At 34.1% G+C, this 24052-nt stretch overlaps 1 protein-coding gene across 1 annotated transcript in view; it reads right to left on the bottom strand.

Moving 5' to 3' along the window:
* SPRED1 (sprouty related EVH1 domain containing 1) overlaps positions 1-24052 on the bottom strand; it is a 112006-nt gene that overhangs the window by 22575 nt on the left and 65379 nt on the right. The window contains exons 3-4 of the mRNA XM_012465033.3: positions 10225-10393; positions 7743-7789 (exon numbers count right to left, since the gene is read on the bottom strand). Of these exons, the coding sequence (XP_012320456.1) occupies positions 7743-7789; positions 10225-10393 (216 nt within the window). The remainder of the gene's footprint in view (positions 1-7742; positions 7790-10224; positions 10394-24052) is intronic.

Genomic DNA, 24052 nt, shown 5'->3' with positions numbered 1-24052 from the left:
TAGAATTGTTGAGTAAAGTATATACACATATTCAATTATATTACCAAGCTACCTTTTGGCAAACATGCTATCAACTGAAAACTCCTTAATCGTTTAAGACAGAGGAACCATTTCTTTACATCTCTGCTCTCATATCACTTACCTAACTTTTATATTAGGGATGTTCAACATAAGTATAAATGGGTATAATATACCTACCCTAATATCCCTAATATAAAAATTCAAAATCTGAGCTTTCTTTTGAGCCACGTCAGTGCTTAAGAAAATCTGAATTTTGGAGCATTCCGAATTGTGGATTAGGGATGCTCGACCTGTAGTAATAACCAAAACACTTTCTTAATTTGGACATGATTAAGCATAAAGTGTTCAGACTTACACAAACTTCTATGTTTTTTTTACTGTTTTTTTTTTTTAACATAAAATTAGGTGGTGGGAAATGCCAAAAATTTTCCACAAGAGCAAAGAGTTTAATATACAATAAGCACAAAAACTGTAAATACACTGGCATGGTCTCTATCTTAAAAAAAATATCTATAGCAGTTATATATACTCACCACATTCAATGCTTTTAGTATTGTATGCTGGCACAGGCTAATGTGTATTGTCTACAAAGTAACCCATGCCAATAGTTAATGAACAACGAAAATTTGTTTTACTCTCAGCTACTGGTATAATAATTATTCTCCTATGGTTGATAAGTGATTGCCTAGCTTTTTATTTTTCCAAGACTGCTATAGTAATTTTGCGTGAGGAGGCAAAAGGATACAGTGTAAAGCAATAAAATAACTCCAGCTGTAGCTCTTGATCAGAACATACAGCCAGATGACAGCTGCAGAAAAAACAAAAACAGATTTTGCTTCTCTCCTCCCTTTGCACCCCTTCTTCTAGTACTAGTTCTCAGAGAAAATTTAGTGCTGTTTTGAAAACCCTTGTTAATGTATGATTCCCAATAAATAAATCAAATGTGGAAAAAAAGGGTATCACAATCAACATACTGCTCAAGAACATCATTCTTATAATCGTACATCACAAATTACAGGTTTGCAAAATGTGTGGCTGGCTCATATCCTACTAAAAGAAGTTTTTAAATAATTACATTATTGGCTTTTAAAAGACAGAAGTGGTTTAAGATTTTCTCTGGTAAAGAGTCCTCATATTTTAGCATTACATGTGTTAAAAATGCTACCAGAGCAATTCTTTGGGTATTTAAAATTATATGCTCAAATTATACTAGCTTAGGAAGCATAGAATAGGAGAAAAAAAATTACTGTAATTCCACAAGCCCAACAAAACCATTATTAACATTGTGGTGTAGCGTTTCTAGTTGCAATTCATTTTAAATTTAGCCACAATTGTCTCCTATTCTTTTCATTAGCTTTCTTTAGTTTGATTAGCTTAAGGATAAGAATAAACCAGTCCTTGAATTTTTCATTTTCTATTCATCTATGAGCTTTGATAGGAAACATTAACAGCATATAGCATTTTCTTTAAGCAACCTGAACACAGTAATTTGTGATGAAGTAATATAGAAGGAATATGAAAAATGTAGCAAAGACACAATGTCTGACAACAGTAGTTAAGGAAAACCTCTAACCTGGCTTATTCAACAGAAGAACTAAAGTACCTTTCTAATGAAGAGTTAGTTTGGCTTACTGTGGTATTAAGTTTGCAGAGATTGTTTATTGTCTGTAGATCTACTTTTGAGTTAATGAGTAGTAGATACACACTTCCTGCTAACACATAAATCTTCAACCCTTTAAATGTTAAATATGTTTCTAGGATTTTTATCCTAAGGTCACACTCAAAGATACAAATAAAAATGTATGTAAAAAGGCCGTTGGAAATAAATATTCCATGATGTGAATGATTAAATTTTAGTATAGCTACATAATGGATGGCTAAGAACAAAGACTCTGAAATTAGACTGACACAATGAAAATGGCCAAGAGAGTTTAAGCTGACTGCATTTTAGAAGTATGATCTCAATGGTGCTTTTTAAAAGAAGTATGCATTTGTATACAAGATGTAAGAAAAAAGAAAAATCTAAGCAGAAACACCCTCAAATGAACAGTAATTACTTTTGGGTAGGAATGAATGATTCCTAATTTTGTCGTTATAATTTTCATCATATGCAAATATGTCTTAAACTCAATAAAAATTTAAATAACAAAGCATCAATAAAAATTTAAATAACAAAAAATTATGCCACAGGTTATACAGAGAGGTTTTTTGCTCTTACTGAATAAATAAAACTCACCCTAAGATACATCAGGACTTAATGAAAACTGTAGGACAGCACTTTCTAAAGGATTGTGATAGCTGGCAGTACCATTAAATACTCTTTACTACCTAAATAAAGCCCATCCACTAACTTAGTTTTTAGATATAGAGCCTTATTAAAATATTACCACCTTTGAAAATCATTACATGAACAATTCATAACCCCTACCTAAAGCAAAATTATACAAACATAAATCACAGCTTTTCAATAATTTTTTTTTTTTTTTTTTTTTTTTTTTTTTGAGACGGAGTCTCGCTCTTGTTACCCAGGCTGGAGTGCAATGGCGCGATCTCGGCTCACCGCAACCTCCGCCTCCTGGGTTCAGGCAATTCTCCTGCCTCAGCCTCCTGAGTAGCTGGGATTACAGGCACGCGCCACCATGCCCAGCTAATTTTTTTGTATTAATAGAGACGGGGTTTCACAATGTTGACCAGGATGGTCTCGATCTCTCGACCTCGTGATCCACCCGCCTCGGCCTCCCAAAGTGCTGGGATTACAGGCTTGAGCCACCGCGCCCGGCCTCAGTAATTTTTAAGAAAAAACATGACAATATTTTACTTCATAGCAATCAGATCCCATCTTTCTTCTTCCCAAAAGCATGATATCTAAGATCTTTTCCTCTTATAACCTCAAGCCTGTTGTGAGTTAAATTTTGTGGGTTTTCTTGTCAATTCAGTGTATCTCAACAGTTAGAGCAGTAAATGTTCTAAGTGGCAACTCTGTCAGCACTAAAAATGATCTTAAAATAAGCATCAGCTAGCATTAAAAAACAACAAAAACCCAAAAACCTAAACCAGGTACAGTGGTTCATGCCATAATCCCAACAATTTGAGAGATCGAGGCAGGTGGATCACTTGAGCCCAGGAGTTTGAGACCAGCCCGGGCAACATGGCAAAACCCTGTCTCTAACCAAAAAGATACAAAAATTAGCCGGAAGTGGGGGTACGTCCCTGGAGTTCAGCAACTCGGGAGGCTGAGGTGGGAGGACCACCTGAACCCAGGAGGCAGAGGCTGCAGTGAGCCGAGATCATGCCACTGCACTCTAGCCTAGGCAACAGAGTAAGACCGTGCCTCAAAATAAATTAAAAACCAAAAGCTCTCACTTGTCTCATTAAAATTGTCAAAGACAGAAACCAAATAGAATATTCATACCTTAATATTGGTTAGTTTATTACAAATCTTAATTTTTAAGATATTTTTCGGCAAAAAATTTTCTCGAGTGCCAACTATGTATGTGATTAGCACTATACTACACATCAGGAATAAAAGATGAGCAAGATAGGCTTTTAAATCCAAATGATGATGTTATAAAACCCTCCAAAGAAAGATATGAAAAAGAAAGGTAAATTTCTTTGACTTATGATAATTGATGAAGACACTGAACTGTTGAAAGCAGAAAGCTGTCCACCAGCTTATAAAGAAAATGTCTAGCAGTTATCGGCACAGAATAGGTACTCAAAATATTTGTTGAATTAATGAATATCCAAAATGGAGAGGATTTCCACTCTGACATTTAATGCCTTCAAAACATGTATTATTTAAATATAACATTATCATTACTTTTATTGTGTTAAAAAATTAGATGATGCGTTATTCTTTTAAACTATATTAGTTGTCTTTGCAAACAATTGCCAATGAAGTAAACGTAATATAAACACTACCTTAAACCATAATTTGTATTCAAAACATTTATTTAGCTAATTAAGATGAACTATGAAACTTAATATGATGTATTTTATTCCTAATAAAGTTGCTAGATAAATCAGAACACACTGCAACTTCCCATACATTCTAAAAGAAGAATGACCTTCTAAACCTTTGGAATATCATTCATGAAATAAATGGAACTAAGGTGAATTTAAGAGTTTTCTTTTGCAGTTGTAACTCTGAAAAAATTAACTATCATTCTAATTACCTGTTTTTTTTTTGTTTTTTTTTTTGGAGACGGAGTTTTGCACTCACTGCCCAGGCTGGAGTGCAATGGCGCGATCTTGGCTCACCACAACCTCCACTTCCTGGGTTCAAGCGATTCTCCTGTCTCAGCCTCCCGAGTAGCTGGGATTACAGGCATGTACCACCATGCCTGGCTAATTTGTTGTATTTGTAGTGGAGATGGAGTTTCACCATGTTGGTCAGGCTTACTTTGAACTCCCGACCTCAGATGATCTGACCACCTTGGCCTCCCAAAGTGCTGGGATTATAGGCGTGAGCCACCGCACCCAGTCTCCAATTATCTTAAGAAAAAGTTAAACTTCCCTTTCTGCCTGTGCATTCTTCACCTATAGATGTATTAAAAATGACCACAAAACTTAGCAGTTTCAAACAACGAACATTTATTATCACATAATTTCTGTGAGTCAGAAATGTGGGAGCAATTTAGCTGGGTGGTTCTGGCTCATAGTCCCTGTGAAGTTCTAGTCAAGATATTAGCAGTGGCTATAACTATCTGAAGGCCTGTTTGTGGCTGGAGGACTTGCTTTCACCATGATTCACTTCACATGGTTGTTGCTAGAAGGCTCCAGTTAGTTACTGGTTGTTGGTAGATGACCTCAATTCCTCACAAGAATCTCTTCACAGATCTCCTCAAGTGTCCGCATGCACAGCAGCTGGCTTCTCCCAGAGTGATCCAAGAGAGAAAGCAAGATGGAAGCCAGATATTTTCTTATGATCTACCCTCAAGTCACACTCCATTTTGAACACATCCCGTTTGTTAGAAGTGAGTCCCTAGGAGAACAGCCTATACTCAGCAAGAGGGGAATTAGGCTCCAATGAACAGAGGAGTATAAAATAATTTGTTTCCATTTTATGGTTCCATTTTATGGTCATTTTAAAATGACCATAATTCACTGCTCTTTGGATACCAATTATTTACATTTTTCTCATATTCAAGATACACTCTCCCCTCCCATGACTCCCTAAAAGTCTCATTTTTTTACAGAACAACTTCAAAGCTAGGATGTTGTCTTCTAAACAGGTGCAAGTACAGATAAAACTCCCTGGGTGTAGTTCCTTAAATGTAGCTCCTTGAATATATAGCTTCTCTCAATCTGATGATCTGGAACTAAAGAGACAAATTATCTGCCTAACACATAACCAAAATACAATGGTAGGACAGGCAGAGGGTAACTGCCATATGACCTTCTTGTTCAAAAGTGGAAAAAATGAGAGGAACACATAGTTAATGGTCCACATAATTCTGAAATCAAGGTGGCAACACTGGAACTTTCTAGTGTGGAACTTAGGACCTGGGAATAGTTTTTCATAACTCTTGGCTCTGATTTTTGAGACCTTGGTTCTAATTTCTAATTTCCTTGTATTTTCATTGAAACATGGGTCAAGTTTGCATCTGCATAGTGTTTTCAACTTGCTTCCTGCCAGTGGAATTTTGGGGATCCAAAGGTCCCCTCTTCAATCAATGGTGGTATTTCTGCCAATATAAGGCTTTGAAAAACTATGTGAATCTTCTAGAGGCCCACTTCGTTACATAAAAAGCACATTCATAAATGAGAAAAACTCAACTTTAAACTTTTGCTAAGTGACATACTTTTACACTTCTTATAGAACCTATTGCTTTGATTGAAAGGTTCTCTGAGGTTCATCTTCAATCCTCCTGAGGTCTTAACAAAGGAATTTACATTCACATCCTTAGATAATGCTTTTCTGAGAAGGCCCTGGATTTGATATTTGCTTAAAAGCCATTTCTTAATCTTAGCCATTTGACATACTGAGAAACTGAGAATTTTCAAACCAGCAAAGTCTTGGCTTCTTTCTCTTTAGGAGCCCTTCCTTAGCTTACTTCTCTCATTTTCTGTTTATCATAAGCAGTAAGAAGAAACCAGGCATACAGCTTCAACCTTTTGCTTGAAAAATCTCCTTAGCTTAACCACCCAGTTCATTGGGTATATTTTCTGCTTCCCACATTACTCAGGTGACATTCTTGCTAAGCTTTCAGCCACTATACAACAAACATTCCCTTTCTTCCATTTTCCAATATAGTTGTCTTCATTTTCATTTAAGCCCTCACTGGCTGTCTATCCAAAGACCTTAAAGCTTCTAGTGACAGTCTCTTCATAACTTTACTAAAACTTGCCTCAAAGACCTTCCAGCTTTTATTTACTGTCTGAGTCCTGAGTCTGAAGTCAGTCCCATGTTTCAGTATTTGTTACAGTAGCACTCCATTTACAGGTCTTCAGAATCTTCATTAGCCAAAAATTCATTCCCAAATTGAGTTGCTTAAAACAACAAACATTTATTATTTCACAGTTCCTGCTGGTCAGGAATTCAAGAGCAGCTTAACTAGATGGTTCTGGCTCAGGGTTCCTCATAAGGTTGCAGTGAAAACGTGCCACAACTGGTCAGTCATCTTAAGGCTGGCTTGGAACTGAATAATCTGCTTCCAATGTGGCTCACTAATATGGCTAGTCTGAAGGCTTCAGTTCCTCACCATATGGATATCTACATAGTGTTGCTTGAATGTCCTTATTATATGGCAGCGAGGCATCCTCCACAATGTGGTGACCTCACGCAATTAGTTAAAAGGCATAAGAGAAAAGACTGAGGTCCTCTAAAGAGAATAAAATTCTGCCTTATCATGACTGCAACATTCTAGTATGCCTGCCCACTCTGCCAACCCAACCCACAATGTTGTGAACCACTTCCTTAAAAACAAAACAAACAACAACAACAACAAAAAAACAGAAACTTTACTTTCTATATAAAGATTGATATCCCTTATCTGAATTGCTTGGAACCAGAACTGTTTCAAATTTCAGAATATTTGTATGTGCGTAATAAGACATCCTAAGGATAGTACCCAAGTTTAAAGATGAAAATCATTTACCTTTCATCCCTTATTTGAATTGCTTGGAACCAGAACTGTTTCAAATTTCAGAATATTTATAAGTGCATAATAAGACATCTTAAGGATAGTACCCAAGTTTAAAGATGAAATTCATTTACGTTTCATTTATGTTTATATAACACACAGGCCGAAGGTAATTTTACACATGATTTTAAATAATTTTGTGCATGAAACAAAATTCTGACTGCATTTTTAGTGTTATTTATAACATGGGGTCAAGTGTAAATTTTTTCTACTTTAGGTATCATTTCCATCTCAAAAAGCTTCAGATTTTGGGGCCAGGCACGGTGGCTCATGCCTGTAATCCCAGCAGTTTGGAGAAGTGGGTGGATCACTTCAGCCCAGGAGTTCAAGATCAGCCTGAGCAACACAGCAAGACATCGTCTCAAAAAATAAAATAGTTTCAGACTTTGGAACATTTCAAATTTCAACTTTTCAGATTAGAGATGCTCAACCTGTATTGGTTATATTTTTTCTGGAGAATTCTGACAAATACAGTGTCTTAGAAATATTCTTAGTAATTGATGAGTTTATTTATTAAGGTCAGTGACTTCTTTCACATCCTTTATGTTTACGAATTCCTTCCAAGCCATTACTTACTTGTAAGTCATCTGCCCCTTCAGCTTCATTTTTTGATTCGGGGCATCCTAAGAAAATGGATAAAAGTTAATCAAGCACAGAATTTTTGTCTTAGAGTCCACTATTAATGAATAATTGATTATGTTATCATAATACTTCAGAAAACTGACAGAGATCATTCTGGACTGCCTGGCAATTAGAAACTGGCCACTTGTATTTGCCCCTGTTAGAATAGAGAATAATGTACTTATTTCCCTCTTCTACAGGTAAATTTCCAGTTGCTTACTAATGAGATGTTTTCTCTTAAAGTATACTATCTCTAGCAACCCCTATCCCTAGTTTGTCCCAAATACTCAAATTTACCAGGCAGATTATAACAATTATACTGCTCTGGTGATGCTAAGATGAGATGTATTCAGTTTTTTCAAATGTTTTTACCCAGGAAACAGTATTTAGTACCCATAAGCAGGATTTTAGTTGCTTTAGCTAAGATGGAAAACGAATGAGTCCTAATCCACTACTGATAGTTAATGGCCAATTGTTGTTATTGACTTTTGTGCTTCAACTTCTCTGTACAGGTTTTCATGCTGTTAAGAGTACCTTTAGCTCCAATAAATTAATAAGAAAGGATTTGTCCTAGTAAAATATTCTCAGTTCATGATACCCTTGAGAGACACAGCTCAGAATGGAGTAGGCATGAGAGAAAGAGAAATTTGCCCTTTGGAAAGAGCAACATACTAACTTTTTGTCAAAGAGGTCAAGTAAAAGCAATCTGAGATTGTTGAAAGTCTATATAGCAGGTGATAATAATGCTAGCTAATGTTTTTTAATGTTCAAAAATGACAAGACAGATTAAGTATTATAGTCCATTCTACCTAGGAGTTTGTAAGCTACTCCTTATAAATCATTTTTTAAAACATTAAACCTAGTGAAAGAGGTATACTGTTATAGTATATGAGCATAAGTTTAAAAGTAATTCAAAACTTTAAAATAAATCATATAAATTCCAGCGACCATGAATATTTTTCTTTTTAAAGCACTGGTTCTTCAAACCTGGCTAAAGGTTAGACTCAACTGGGGAGTTAAAAAACACACTGATGCCAGAATATGCCACCAAACCAAAATGTATGAGAATCTCTGCAGAAAGAGGGACAGGGCATCATGTATTTTTTTTTAAAGTTTATTTCTTTTCTCAAATTCAAATTACAATTACTTGACTAGAGAACAATTCCTCACCATATTTGAACTTTCTTAGAGTTTATGAATAATAAGGGATGACTTGACTCTACTCCCCAGATAGATTCAATTGGTCTGGAGTGGACATCAGTCATGTTAAGCTTCACACACTTCTCAGGTGATCGTAATGTGTAGCCAAGGTTAAGAACACTGATCTAGGGAGAATTTACGGGTTCTTATAATAAAGACAGAATGGCTACTATAAATTCAAAGTAATTTTTTCTGGATCAGAAATAAAAAATTACTCATTTACTAAATTCTGATCTTTTAAAGTAGCTAGACAAATTATTTAACTATGGTTTCATGCATTATCAAAGCAGATTTCTACACTAGTATTTCCATGTTCTTGCCTGTGATTGGTCTCATAGTTTGTCTTCAAATTTTCTTATTAAAATGACATCTTCAAAATGCACAAATTACAATGTAGTCTAGCACAGTTTCATTCAGTTACTTTATACAGAAAATTATTAAAATTGAAATAATTTTCCTTTCTAACTAAAAAAAAAATCAAGTCTTAGTTATACATATGTCATCCTTTATGGGAAGAAATGGTTTTTAAAGTGATTTTTGTTTAAGTAAGCATAAGCCAGTCTTACATGAAAAAACATTATTCTTCCCTTCAAGGGAATCTCATTAGTAAGCAACTGGAAATTTACCTGTAGAAGAGGGAAATAAGTACATTATTCTCTATCCTGACAGGGGCAAATACAAGTGGCCAGTTTCTAATTGCCAGGCTTTTGAGTTAATCATTTTAACAGACTGGCAAGATAACAAAGAAATAGATGAGGTTGTGGTTTCTGCTCATCCTCAATAATGAAATCAATCAAGTAAAGACTTCTGTCATGGAATAACTACAGTCTACATATATTTGAATATTACAAGTTCTATAAAATTACCCAAAAAAAGGATGTGACTGGTGTCATACATACACAAGAAGAACACCAATTGGGATTCTCATAGCTGTACCTTTCTATTCCCCCTTCCTTCAAGTGCTTATTTTAAAACATTTGAATTATCTGAAGCCAGCTGTTGATGGACTCTTGAAGATAATACATGCAATTGATATATACTATGATGTGACAAATACAAAACAGGTTAAGAAGTCTATTATTTTATCTTCATTTATTGTGAGGTTCAAAGCCTGGTCACATATCACAAAAGCTGACATGTTTAAAGTGTGAAAACTACTTTGGGTCAACTCTAAGAAAGATAACCTCTACTATAAATAACTGATAAATAAATTAAGGAAATAGCCAAGAGTACCTACCTTGAGAAATATCCTCTATAGCTCTTCGGATACCTCTATCAAAAGCCCTAGCATCAGCAGGACTTTGAAATGTAAGACCAAACTTCTTGTCATCAATCTTCCAGTGGTGAAATGTTGGAGTGACCTTATTATAAATGAGGTCTTTTTTAAGCATACATTCCAAAACCACCTAACAGAAGCCAAATGTCAAAAATTACTATACATATATCAAATGCATCTAATGTAGCTCTTAAACACAAACTGAGGTGATAAAAAGCTATTACTTTTTAATGAATAATTTTAATAAACATTTAAAATAAATTAATAAAGTGGTCTACTTCACAAAGTTACTCAATAGATTAAGATGGAATTTTAAAAACATGCACATTATAAATGGAATGCTTATTATACTCCCATTTTAAAGAATATACACATATATACACTCCCATTGCATACAAAATTTCCAGAGGAATATATCAGAAAGTACTTCCAAGAAAGAGCCGGGGGGTGGCAGTAACAGAAATTTAACTTTTTAAAGTCATTTTTGGCTGGGTGCAGTGGCTCACACCTGTAATCCCAGCACTTTGGGAAGCCAAGGCATGCAGATCACTTGTTACAACCATTTTGCAGCAGCAACAACAACAACAATTCATGATTAAGTTCTAGAATTCAAGGAGAAGTAAATGTTGGTGTCATAAATTACTGCAACATTTTTAACATATTCATAAACAGTGGGAAAAGCAGTATTTTGTAAAACAATGCTAAATTGGGATTGCTTAAAAGGGGAGGACATAAAAACAGTTCGATTCTAGTTTACAATATATAATAGCACTAAATTCATTTTTAATACATGAAAATATTACTGAATTAGCCCCCTCTTCTATTTTCCCAAATCAGTATTTTCAACTATTATCTCTCAGATAAATCTTGTCTTCAAATGGCATCTATTGTTTAGAGCCTCCCAAAACTCACAGAAAAAGTAGTTTTAAAAATAAGCTTTAAGTACTATTCAAAATAGCAAAGACACAGAATCAACCTAGGTGTCCATCAATGGTGGATTAAATAAAGTAAAAGTGGCACATACACACTTATAAAACATAGACCATGGGATACTAAACAGCCATAAAGAAGAATGAAATCATGTCCTTTGCAGCAACACAGATATAGCTGGAGGCCATTATCCTAAGCAAATTAATGCAATAACAGAAAACCAAACACAGTGTGTTCTTACTTATAAGTGGGAGCTACTGATGTATACTCACAGACACAAAAATGGCAATAATAGACACTGGGGACTACTAGAGGAGAGAGAGAAGGAGGGAGGTAAGAGTTGAAAACCTACTGAGTACTTGGGTGACAAAATCTGTCATACCCCAAACCTCAGCATTATGCAATATACCCAGGTAACAAAACCTGCACATGTATCCCTTGAATCTGAAATAAAAGATGAAATTATAAATAAAACAATAAATAAAAATCAGCCTTAAAATGCACTGAGGAAATGAAAAGGCTAATCAACTAGCTCTTTGATTCACATAAATACCTATGTAGAAATGTGTTCCATCTAAAAGTCACGAAAATATTGAGTTTAAACATCATACTCACCAGTACAAAAACACACTAATTATAAACTAGATCTCAACTTGTTTACTTCTCTCTATAAAATACGAGAAAATACTGTTGGTATTATATATTTAATGTAGCATAAAACTGATTATCCTTTAGGGAAAAACTTCTATAGTAGTTGCTAAAATGAATTTAGGAAGAGGCAGTGGAATTGGAAAAAGGTAATCTATTGTCACAATCACCCAACATCTTTGTAGATAATTTTTAGGAAATGCCTCCTAGAACAGTCTATTGCTCATTTACATAATTCTCACAGGTTCCATATACAAGGTACAATATTTTCTTATTAATCTAAGTAACATATTAGAAAGTTGTTTTGCTATTGACTTTAAGCAGCATTTTTTAAAACGTACTTTCCTCACATTAAAGACAATGTATAATGTATAGTACACCTTGTTTAGGTAATAGAGATGGATACCAACTGTCTACCTGAAACTTAAAAAAAAAAGGAAAAGAAAAACAAAGCAAAGAAAAAGCATGCCTCAGAACATGTTTACTCATCATGTGATCAGAACTAAATCTACATTCCTGAAAAGTAAAAATAATTTTAAAGGCTAGATGATTCTTAAAATTACTGAATTTTGCTGCCTATTTTCACTGTCCCTCCTCAGAACACTAAGTTCTGACTTTAGCCCAATGTGGTTTTCACTGTATTAATTCTGTATCTTAGATAACAGGAATATTAATATCAATAGTCATACAGGAGGCAGAGTTCAATGCTTACCATATTTGAGATTGGCATAATTAGCAAACAAACTATAGAAAACAGCAATTACGGGCCGGGCGCGGTGGCTCACGCCTGTAATCCCAGCACTTTGGGAGGCCGAGGCGGGTGGATCACGAGGTCAAGAGATCGAGACCATCCTGGTCAACAAGGTGAAACCCCATCTCTACTAAAATTACAAAAAATTAGCTGGGCATGGTGGCGCGTGCCTGTAATCCCAGCTCCTCAGGAGGCTGAGGCAGAAGAATCGCCTGAACCCAGGAGGCGGAGGTTGCGGTGAGCCGAGATCGCACCATTGCACTCCAGCCTGGGTAACAAGAGCAAAACTCCATCTCAAAAAAAAAAAAAAAAAAGAAAACAGCAATTACATCTTTGACAAGAGATTATAAACAGACAATCCATTATTTACTTTCAAGGAGAAATGAGGTAAATGGATACATTATTTTTGGCCAATAGGAAGTTAGACCTATTAATTACCAATGGCAATTAATGTCTTGTCTTCTTACAAGACATGGCACAAAAGGAAATAAATAATTCTATGTCTTGTTAAGACTATCCTAAAGGCCACTGCCAGAAGCTATTAAAAACATAATCTTAAAAATATTCAGTCTACAGTTTTTAAACTTGGAACACATCCCTAAATCTAATTAAAAGGTGAATAAACTTCTTGCTAGGATTAATTAGTTGTGGGTAAATTCTTTAGGCCCCCCCCCCACCGTATTAACAAAGGACATTCATAAACTAGATAGTAAAGATAAATTTAAAAGTCAACCAGCGGACTCACCCTCTTTTCTACTCAAAAGATAGTTTATATTAATAAATAGGAAAGACATCAAAAGTGTAGACAGCTACCGTAAAGTAAATATTAAATGTAAGACTGAATCAACAAGAATAACTATAAACAATATGTTGCCAAAATAATGTTACATGAATAAAAATGTGGCTGGCTGACAAACAAATTAGAGTAACGTTTTAGTATTAGTACTAGAACTTTTTGAACTTTTGATCATCTACAAATGCAACGGGATTAGAAATAAAGACATTAAACAAAAAATAGCTATATATATAAAGTAAAATTTTAAACTAGAAAAAGCCACAACAAATTGAAAAGCACTTAAATGTTTATACTGACTGCATGAAGAAAAATTCAGACATTTACAAACAAACAGATCTGACCAGGTTTGAGTACAATATAATTGCTGCAAATAGACTGGCTAGAGCCAGCTTTAGAAAAGTGACTATAAAAATAAAGGAGGAAAACACAATTATGTAGGTGTACTTGGTAGCTCAACTTTCCATTCCACCACAGATCTAAGCAAATCTAAGTTGCTTAAGACATACAAGTTTAAATTCTTTACTAGCAAGGTAAATACTTTTGGAACCACAGATATTTTAAGAAGATCTTAAAGTCTTTCAATCCAGTGGTAACAAAAACAACTTTTAAAATTTATTCTTATTTTTTATTCTTTCGTCTGTTAACATTAAACAGATGTTAATTATGAAAAAACAGATAAACAGGTGAACTCTGGACTTTAAGAAAACTGAAACTATTGTTGACATAAATTTATTAAAATCTGATACAGATGAAGGGAGAGGGAAGACAAATGGTTTCCTTATACTGCACCAGGCTAAGAGACAGTGGAAGAAGAAAGGTGATTAATGAAAATAAATTTTTATATACATGAAAAATGTTCAAAGTAATGATTAAGCTATGAAAAATAGAATAGGTCTGGAACATGACACATACACTTCCCAAGGAAGAAGAAAAGTGTTACTACTGTGTAAGAGAAATTCAGTGTAGTAATTAGTTAAGCTTGTGGGCTTTATAGCCAAAACCTGCTGGGTCCCATCCAGTCTCTACCATTCACAATCCAGCTGACTTCTGAGAATTACATAATACATAAGGTATTCAAAATACTGCCTGACACATAGTAAATCTTCAATAAATCTTAGTAGTGATGATGATGCTGGTGACCAGGTGATGCCACTACCCCACAATAGTTTACTTGCTATGTGGGGATGGGAGATGATTACTTATGAAAAGAGATGATTTTTGAGTATGGAGACAGGTGTTTGAGTGACAGATACAAGTATTAAGCACTTCAAAGAATTTATGTGAACAAATTCTGAAGAGTTTAAATGAATGGATTTTAAAGGCTAAAAAAAATGCTTCAATCTCCAATTATTTTCCCTCATCTGAAAAAGGTTCCAGGGTAAGAATTTACAGAGGAAAAAAGGAGAGAAACTGTGGTTACTAAATAACTACAACTTCTGAAGATGTATTCCAAGTTATTTTGGGAAATATAGAGCAGAACTCCCATCGTAAAATAACTGTGTTGCTTGCCAGAAGCATCTAAAATAGACCAAGCCAAAAATGGGCATAAGTGTATTTTTGTTTCACTAATAACAACTAATAATTTGGAAGAAGAAAGCACAATTAAGTATATACTTTTAAACTACTATGTACTTTATTATAGTTGCTACCTTACAAGTAGATAATTACATGTTCACAAATAGTGTTATCCAAGAAGTAGTATGCTTGGTAACCAGACAAAAACATTTTGACTAGTAACTTTTTGAAATACCTTTGAATCCAACGGAAAATAATTTTGGTTTTAAAACAATAATTTCAAATTCAAATTACATTACTTGATAACCAAAGTCAATAACTGATATCTCAAATAGTTACCTCTTTGAATTTTAAGTTTCTGAATGATATAAAAACTGGTACCCTTTATGAAATATATTATGACATTCTACATAGAATTATGTTATCAAATACATGTTTTCAGAATTGTCTATTAACATAAATTTGTGTTTTGAAGAATAAGATCTTAAGTTAAGAAGGAAAATCTGTTTGTTCTGAGTACAGTGGGAATTTAGAAATTGAAAAGGAAAAAAAAAAAGTAACAGAAGCAGCAATGGCAGTGATTCTCACACAACAGTAGATCAGTTACCTTCAGCTATCCCAGAAGGAAGGAAAGGAGGGAGAAAAAAAGGAATAAGGTAGGAAAGAAGGAAGGAAAATGGTATCATATTTTCAAATGATGTCACATTATTTTAATACATATTATTTTCGTACAACTAAATAGTTCATATAAAAAACAGCAAGTTAGAAAAGGCATCAAATATTTGACAGCCATACATACACATTTTACTTTCACTCAAAAACGATAGTAACTGAAACACCAATAACTAGTTTCCATATGTCAATAAACCCACACTCCTACCTAGTTCCTACTGAAATAAGTGAGGTGAGAAAGTATACACGTACATGTACACATAATAAAAATTAGAAAAACAACAAATAGAGGAATAAAATTTAACTGGAGGCTCACATGACTACAAGTATATGAAAAAGTGTGCAGCTGGAAATTAACTTGACATCATAATATTGGGAAAAGGTACTGGATGCTGAGAGTAATAAGCAAAATGGACTCTTAGGTTAAAAGGTATAATGAATAAAGTTCACTTAGTAGAAATATAATCCATAAATTTTTCTTATGCAAAAACAAAAGAACATAAGAAAAACTCGGCCAATCTACAACCACAGTAAGATATCTAAATGTCTCAATAATTGACAGATGAAATAGACACAAAATTAGTAAAGATAAAGCATATTTGATATCAACATTAAAATGTTTGACCTATGGGACACACACAGAAACCTGTATAAAATACCTGAAAAATATATTTTTCTAAAATATGTGGAACACTTAGGTAAATTAATCATTTACCCACAACATAACATATATCTTGACAAATATAATTGTTATCACATAGGCTATACTGTCTAAACATAATGCAATTCAATTTAAAATTAAGTTTAAAATACCCATTCTTTTGAAAAAAATTATACCTACTTCTAAATGACAAGTGAATCAAAGAAATTGGCATGAGAATTAGAAAAGTCTTAGAACCAAAAGAAAATAAAATTAACTCCATATAAAAATTTGTGTAGTGGAACAGACCAAAACAATAAGCCAAAAAGGAAATTTGTAGTTTAAAAAGCTTACACTGAAAATACAAATCTGAAAATAAACTCAATGTCCAATTTAGAATGTTAAAAATGAATTATTATAATAAACCCAAAGAAAGTATTAAGAAATAAAGGTAAGAATATAAATTCACTAAAAAAAAATGTACAGAAGGGAAAAACTCCTTTTCCCCCACTTGCTTGCTTGTTTAGAATAAGATAGTATGCATTCCAATTTTAGTCAATGCATTATTATCATTTATCCTAATTTTATTGGATAAGGGGAACTCCTTCATGCTGACTTGTGTCTTTTCAACAAGATTTCATCCTTTGTTTGAGTACAACTTTATATCTGGCACATGATATTCAGGGCAAGGATGAATAACGTGAATTTAATCACGGGGAAACATTAGACAAATCCAAATTGAGAAACATCCTATAAAATAAATGGCCAGTATTCCTTAAATATGTCATTAAAGACTGAGGAACTGCTCCATTTTACAAAAGACTAAAGAGCTATGGCAGTTAAATGCTACATAATCTTGTATTGAAGAAACAAAACTGTCATAAGAACATTACATGGACAGTTGTAAAAACTGAAATAAGGACTGTAGATTAAAGTACTGTATTTATGTTAATTTTCTAAATATGATAAATATACTATAATTTTGTAAGAGAATATCCTTGTTCTTAAGAAAAATACACTGTACAACTAGGGTAAAAAGCAGGCTGTAATGCAACTTACATCCCATAGTTCAGAAAAAAAAGTGGGGTGTGTGTGTGTGTGTGTGTGTGTGTGTGTGTGTTGGGAAAGGGAGAAACTGATACATTCAATGTGACAAATGTTAAAAATGGGTAAATTTAGGTAAAAGGCATACAAGAGGTCTTGAGAGTACTCTTGCCAAAAGTTGATTCTTTGCAAAGACCAGTGAAATGGACAAGAAAAAAAAAAGTACAAGTAAACTACGTTAGGAAGAAAAAGAAAGACAAAACTAAAAGTAAAGATTTAAAATGTAATAAAGACTACAATGGAAAGTTTTATGGCCCCGAATACGAAAACTTAAGTGAAACAAGTCAATTTCTTAAAAAACTATAACTTACAAACTCACTGAAAAATAAAACAGAAAACCATTAGAGACCTATGACTATTAAAGAAACTGAATGACTAGAAAGCAAGGATGAAACGGGATAAGGGAATGTGAGGTGAGATACACTGGGTTCTACCAGCACCGCTTGGAAATATATCAAGTACTAGGGGTCAAAGAACAAGAATGTCACCATGTCTTACATTGTAGGGGAATTCTACAAGCAAAAGAGGAGGGCATTGTCAAAACTGACTCCTAATTAGGGATTAATATGGCTCTGACTCCTAGGTAGGCACACTAAAAAACAATAAAAAACAAAACAATAGGGCACAGGTTTCTTGACCCAGTTCTTTCCCAGGTCCCCACAGGCTGCTAGATTTCTAAACAGCCAGAATAAAACTAAATAAGCGTAGGCAATTCTCTTTTCCCTCAATGGATCTCTGTAATTAAGAGATGTGCTCATATAGTGTTGATGAAATAAATCTCAATGATCTAAGGTGTTAACAGTTATGAACCTTATTAACCAACTGATACAGCAATACCCTATTATAACACAGAAATAATTTAGAAACAGAAAAATATCCAAAACCATGATAGTTGGAGATATTCGACCTTTGAAAGTTAACCAAAAAAGGATGTATAAATTTGAATAATTTAATAAATAATGTTAAATTTTACAAAGCCAAAACTTTATACTACAGTGAACTGAAGTATTTTCAAAAGTCTGGACTTTACAAAGGAGAAACAACCTCAAATCAGTAACTGAAGTTCCTACCCTAAGAGCCTAAAAAAAGGAGAGCAAAATAAACCCAAAACAAGCAAAAAAGATGACAACAAAAATCAATAAAATTGAAAACAGAAGAAAAATCAATGAAACAAAAACTACTTTTCAAAAAATCAATAAAACTGATGCATCTCTAGCAAGACTGACAAAAGAGCAAAGCTACAAATCACCAATTATAGGAATAAAATGGGATATTGCTAAAGTTCCTGCAGCCTTTAATAAAAAAATAACTAAGCTACTAAGAACTTTATGCTCATAAGTTAGACAACTTAAAAAAAAGGTCCAATTATTTAAAAATTGCAAATTATAAAAATTCAACCAAGATGAAATAGATAACCTGAATAGTCCTGTAACAATTAAAGAAACTGAATTTGTAATTTAAAATCTTTTGACGAGATATTCATACTGAGACAGTTTCACTGAAAAATTCTACCACCTAAAAATGAACTAACACCAATTTTACAATCTCTTCCAGAAAACAGAATAAGGAGTAACCCCCAACTTATTTTAATTGAGGCCAGTATTACCTAGACATCTATATTAGACAAAAACAGCACCAAAAACTCCCCACAATGAACAGACTATTATCTCTCATGAACTTAAATGCAAAATTCCTCAACAAAGTATTAGTAAATCAAGTCCAGCAACATATTAAAAATTACACACCAAGACTAAGTGGGATTTACTGCAGAAACGAGGCTGGTTCAACATTTAAAAATCTATCAATATAATCTATCGTACCAACAGGTTAATAGTGTGATCAATTGGCCAGGTGCAGTGGCTCATGCCAGCACTTTGGGAAGCTAAGGCAGGTGCATCACGAGGTCAGGAGTTTGAGACCAGCCTGACCAAGATGGTGAAACCCTGTCTCTACTAAAAATACAAAAATCAGCCGGGTGTAGTGGCAGGCACCTGTAATCCCAGCTACTCAGGAGGCTGAGGCAGAAGAATAGCTTGAACCTGGGAGGCAGAGGCTGCAGTGAGCCAAGATTACACCTCTGCAGTCTAGCCTGGGTGACAGATCGAGACTCTGTCTCAACAACAAACAAAAAAAGTCATAAATTGACACAGAAAAAAATATTTAACATACTCCAATACCTAGTCATGATGAAAAATTATCACCAAATTAGCAAGAGTAGAATTATCTCAATTTGATAAAAAATACTTATAAGAAACCCCAGCCAACAACATACTAAAGGGTGAAAGAGTATGTGTTTTGGTTAATATCTGAAACAAGGCAAGGATATACTCTACTACCACTGTATTCCATATAGAATTGGAAGTTCCAGCAATAGCAATGAGGGAAGAAAAAGAAAAGACATACAGATGAAGAGGAAGACATAAAATCCTTCCTATTTGTAGATGACATGATGTTAACATTTAAAAAGTCCAGGGAATTTACATAAAGAATTTAAAATGTCTATTTAACAGGATACAAGATCAATACATGAAAATTAATAGCACGTCTAGATACATACAATGTGCATGCAGTAACCAAAATTAAAAACAAAACAGCATTTACAATTGCTCCAAACAAAACATATAGGTATAGAATTAACAAAACATATAGTATCTGTGTGCTGAAAAAAAGAATCACAAAATATTAAGGAAAGGGTTCAAAGACCTAAATAGAGACACAGCATTTTTATGAATCAGAAGATTCATCACAGTGAAGATGTCCATGCTCCCCAAGCAGATCCACAGGTTTAATACATGTCCTATCAAAATCTCAGTAAGGTTTTTTTGTAGACACAGACAACAATATTCTAAAATTTATATGGAAAGGCCCAGACCCAGAATAAGTAAAACAATGTTGAAAAAGAGTAAAATGGGAGGAATCATTCTACTCTGCTAGGGCTTCTTATATAGCTACAATAATACAGTGTATGGTATCAGTGGAGAGATGGACAAACAGAGAAATGGAACTTACTAAAGAACACAAAAATGTTTACCTGATTTTTAATGACAGTACAAAAGTATTCAAAGGAGGAATCCAGACAATCTTTTCAACAATGGTACAAGAAAAATTGGACATTCATAGAAAAAAATATATAAATTAACTTATACAAAAGTTACCTTAAAATGGACCACGGACTTAAATGTAAAATGTAAAACTATTATACAAAACTTTTAGAAAAAAATCACAGGATAAATCTTCATAACCTACGGCCAGGGCAAGAGTTCTTAGACTTGACACTAAAGCATGATCCATGAAAGAAAAACTTGATAGATTGGGTCTTATCAAATTTTAAAACTTTGGTCTGCAAAAGGCCATGTTCAGAGGATGAAAAGACAGGCTACAGACTGGGAGAGAACATTTTCAAACCATGTATTCCAACATAGGACTAGTACCTAGAATATATAAAGAATACTCCAAACTCAATAGTTAGAAAGCAAGGCTGGGTACAGTGGTTCTCGCCTGTAATCTCAGCACTTTGGGAGGCCAAGGTGTGCGGATCAGTTGAGGTCATAAGTTCAAGACCAGCCTGGCCAACATGGTGAAACCCCATCTCTACTAAAAATACAAAAATTAGCCAGGTGTAATGACACACGCCTGTGGTCCCAGCTACTTGGGAGGCTGATGCAGGAGAATCACTTGAACCTGGGAGGCAGAGGTTGTGGCCAGCTGAGATCACACCACTGCACTCCAGCCTGGGCGACAGAGGGAAACTCCGTCTTGAGGAGGGGTGGGGTGGGGGTGGGGGTAACCCTCAATAGTAAAAAACCAAACAATCCAATAAGAAAATGGGCAAAAAGATTGACATTAACCAAAGAAGGTACAAATAATCAAATGAAAAGATGATCATTCACTCAGAAAAATGCAAATTAAAACCACAATAAGTTATAATCACTTCACGTCTCTCAAAATGAGTAAAACAAAAAATAGTGACTACCTGAAATGCTGGTGAGGATGCTTACATAACAGATTGCCCATAAACCGCTGGTGGCAATATAGCATGATAAGCTACTCTGGAAAAAAGTTCGGGAGTTTCTTAACAAAACTAAATATGCAACTACCATACAACCCAGCAACTGCATACCTGTCATTTATCCCAGAAACATTTACATTCACAGAAAAAACACGTATGTGAATGTTCACAGCAACCTTATATTTAGTCCCAAACTGGAAACAGCCTAGATGTCCTTCAATAAGTCATATACATACATATCACAGACTACTACTCAACAATAAAAGGAACAAACTCTAGAGATACTCATTAACCTGGATGAACCCTCGGAGAATGATGATGAAAGAAAAAAGGTCAATTCTGAAAGCTTACATACTTATGATTACACTTTTATAACATTTTTTGAAAGACAAAATTATAGAAATAATTGAGAGAAGAGAATAGTGGTTGCCTGGCAAAGAGGGAAATGGATGTGGTGATAAAAATAACAGAAAGAAGAGATTCTTGTGGTTGTTAAGCTGTTCTGCATTTAGACTGCAGTAGTGAACATGTGATAAAACTGTAAAGACTTAAATACACACAAAAATGAATATAAGTAACTAAGGAAATCTGAGAGACTGTATCAACAGAAATATCCTGGTTGTAATATGACAATATAGTTTTGCAAAATGTTGCCACTGGGTAAACCGGGGTAGCGTGTACACAGCATTTTATTATTTCTTACAACAACAATTAATAATCTACAATTAGCTCAACAAAAATTTCAATTTAAAAAAATCTGTGAGACATTTGCAAAACCAGATTTCATAAAAATTAGTACCAAATTCTAGTCTGGTCAGGGTGGAGAACATAAGAACCCTTCCTTATTATGACAAAGGACATCTCAAGACAACAGCTGATATCATACTTATCTGTGCAACATTAGAAATTTCTTTAAATTCACAAAAAAATAAAAAGATGTTGTATCACCAATACTGTCTAACATTATTCTAGAAACTACATGAAGAGCTTCAAAAAATACCAAAAATGATTTTTAAAAGATATGAATACAAAAAAACATAAATTATCTAGAGTTCTGAAAGAATAAACAAATATGTACCCCTTCCAACAAAAGTTAAACAAGTCTAATGAGGAAAACAAGCACTAGCAGATACTAAACTTCATATTAAAGTTACAATAATTTAAAGAATGTACATGCATATCATAGAATACTACACAACTAACAACAGACAAACCAGTAGAATGGAATAGGAAGTACTATGGACCAAAGGGATTGTGCTCCCCTCAAATTCTTATGTTGAAGCCCTAATATCCATGGTGACTACAGGTGGAGATACGGCCTGTAAGAAGTGGTAACAGTTAAATGAGGTCATAAAGGTGGGGCCCTCATCTGATAGGGCTAGGGCTTTCATAAGAGGAAGAAACACCAGAGCTCTTTCTCTAGGCCATGTGAGGATACCTTGAGAAAGTGACAGTCTGAAAACTAGGAAGAAAGCCAACACCAGAAACAGAAAATTGGCCACTACCTTGGACTTCCTACCCTCCAGACTGTGAGAAAATAAATTGTTGTTTAAGCCATTCAGTCTATGCTATTTTGTTATGGAAGCCCAAGGAAACTATAACAGAGGAAGTCAAGCACATAGAAGGCACTCAATGGTTGATTAAACAAAGGAATACTACAGTCAACCAATTAAATAAAAGCATGACACATTCAAATTATAATTTAGAACCTAATAAAACAAAAGTAGTGTAGGAACATTTGGAAAGCTATTAGGTATAGTCGATAATTTGAAGTCAAAGTTTGGGCTTTAATTTAGCTATGATGGAGGCTATTACAGTTTAATGGCAATTGGAAGATAATGTAAAGGATGTGAAATATATTATGAAATGTACCACAATCAGGTATAAAAGAGAACGATGAAGCCAAGATAATATTAATGAGGCTGACAGACAAAATCAACCAGTGAAGAGCAATAACTAGAGAATGGAATGATGTTAGTTTAAAATAAATTATAAGGAGAAAATATATCAGATGCCAAATGCAGGGTTCGAAAGAAGAAAGAGGAAGTGTAATAATAAACAGTATGCTGAAGAAGGTGAAAATGTTAGGCTAAATGAGAAAATAAAGGCAACTAGTAAGGCATAATACTTTGGGACATTTTCTAAATCTTACTTTTTAGGAACCAGTTCCCACAAGGCTCCAGGAAAAGAGAACAGAAATGCTAACAGACAGACTATTTTTCCCCCTCTTCACTAGCATCAAAGAATTAACTGTTAGAAAACTACTGGGAGAAAACTACAAAATTCATGGTTGTACAGAAAGTAATTAATAGCATAATTTATTACCTTTTCAGTGGGTTAATCCTGAAATGAACAGGCAATTCTGGACTGCTTATTATTACCATTTCTCTCAATTCCAATTCTTCACAGCAAAATTGGTTTGCCCAAGGTACTTTAACCCAGTTTTCCTATTTTTCCATCTGTGACTGACCTATGACAGTAAAAATGAAACTACTGTTCCCTGTCATTATTATTTTCTGAGCATTAGCAACATGTTTATCAACATTCTCTACTCCACATAATCTCTTAATATGCTATCTTTATAGTGCCATATTTATTAATGTAAAAGGGAGAAGGGCATTTTCTTATGCATGGTACTTCTGATGAACTACAAGTAACTCAGCAAGGCAATACCATGGAAATGATTACCTTTGAGAAAAAAGGCAGATAAAATAAAGGCAAAGG

The sequence above is a fragment of the Aotus nancymaae genome, unplaced genomic scaffold, assembly GCF_030222135.1.
Source record: "Aotus nancymaae isolate 86718 unplaced genomic scaffold, 86718_ANA_hifiasm-v0.15.2.pri h1tg000011l, whole genome shotgun sequence".
NCBI lineage: Eukaryota > Metazoa > Chordata > Mammalia > Primates > Aotidae > Aotus > Aotus nancymaae.
This window is presented reverse-complemented; position numbering and strand designations above follow the sequence as displayed.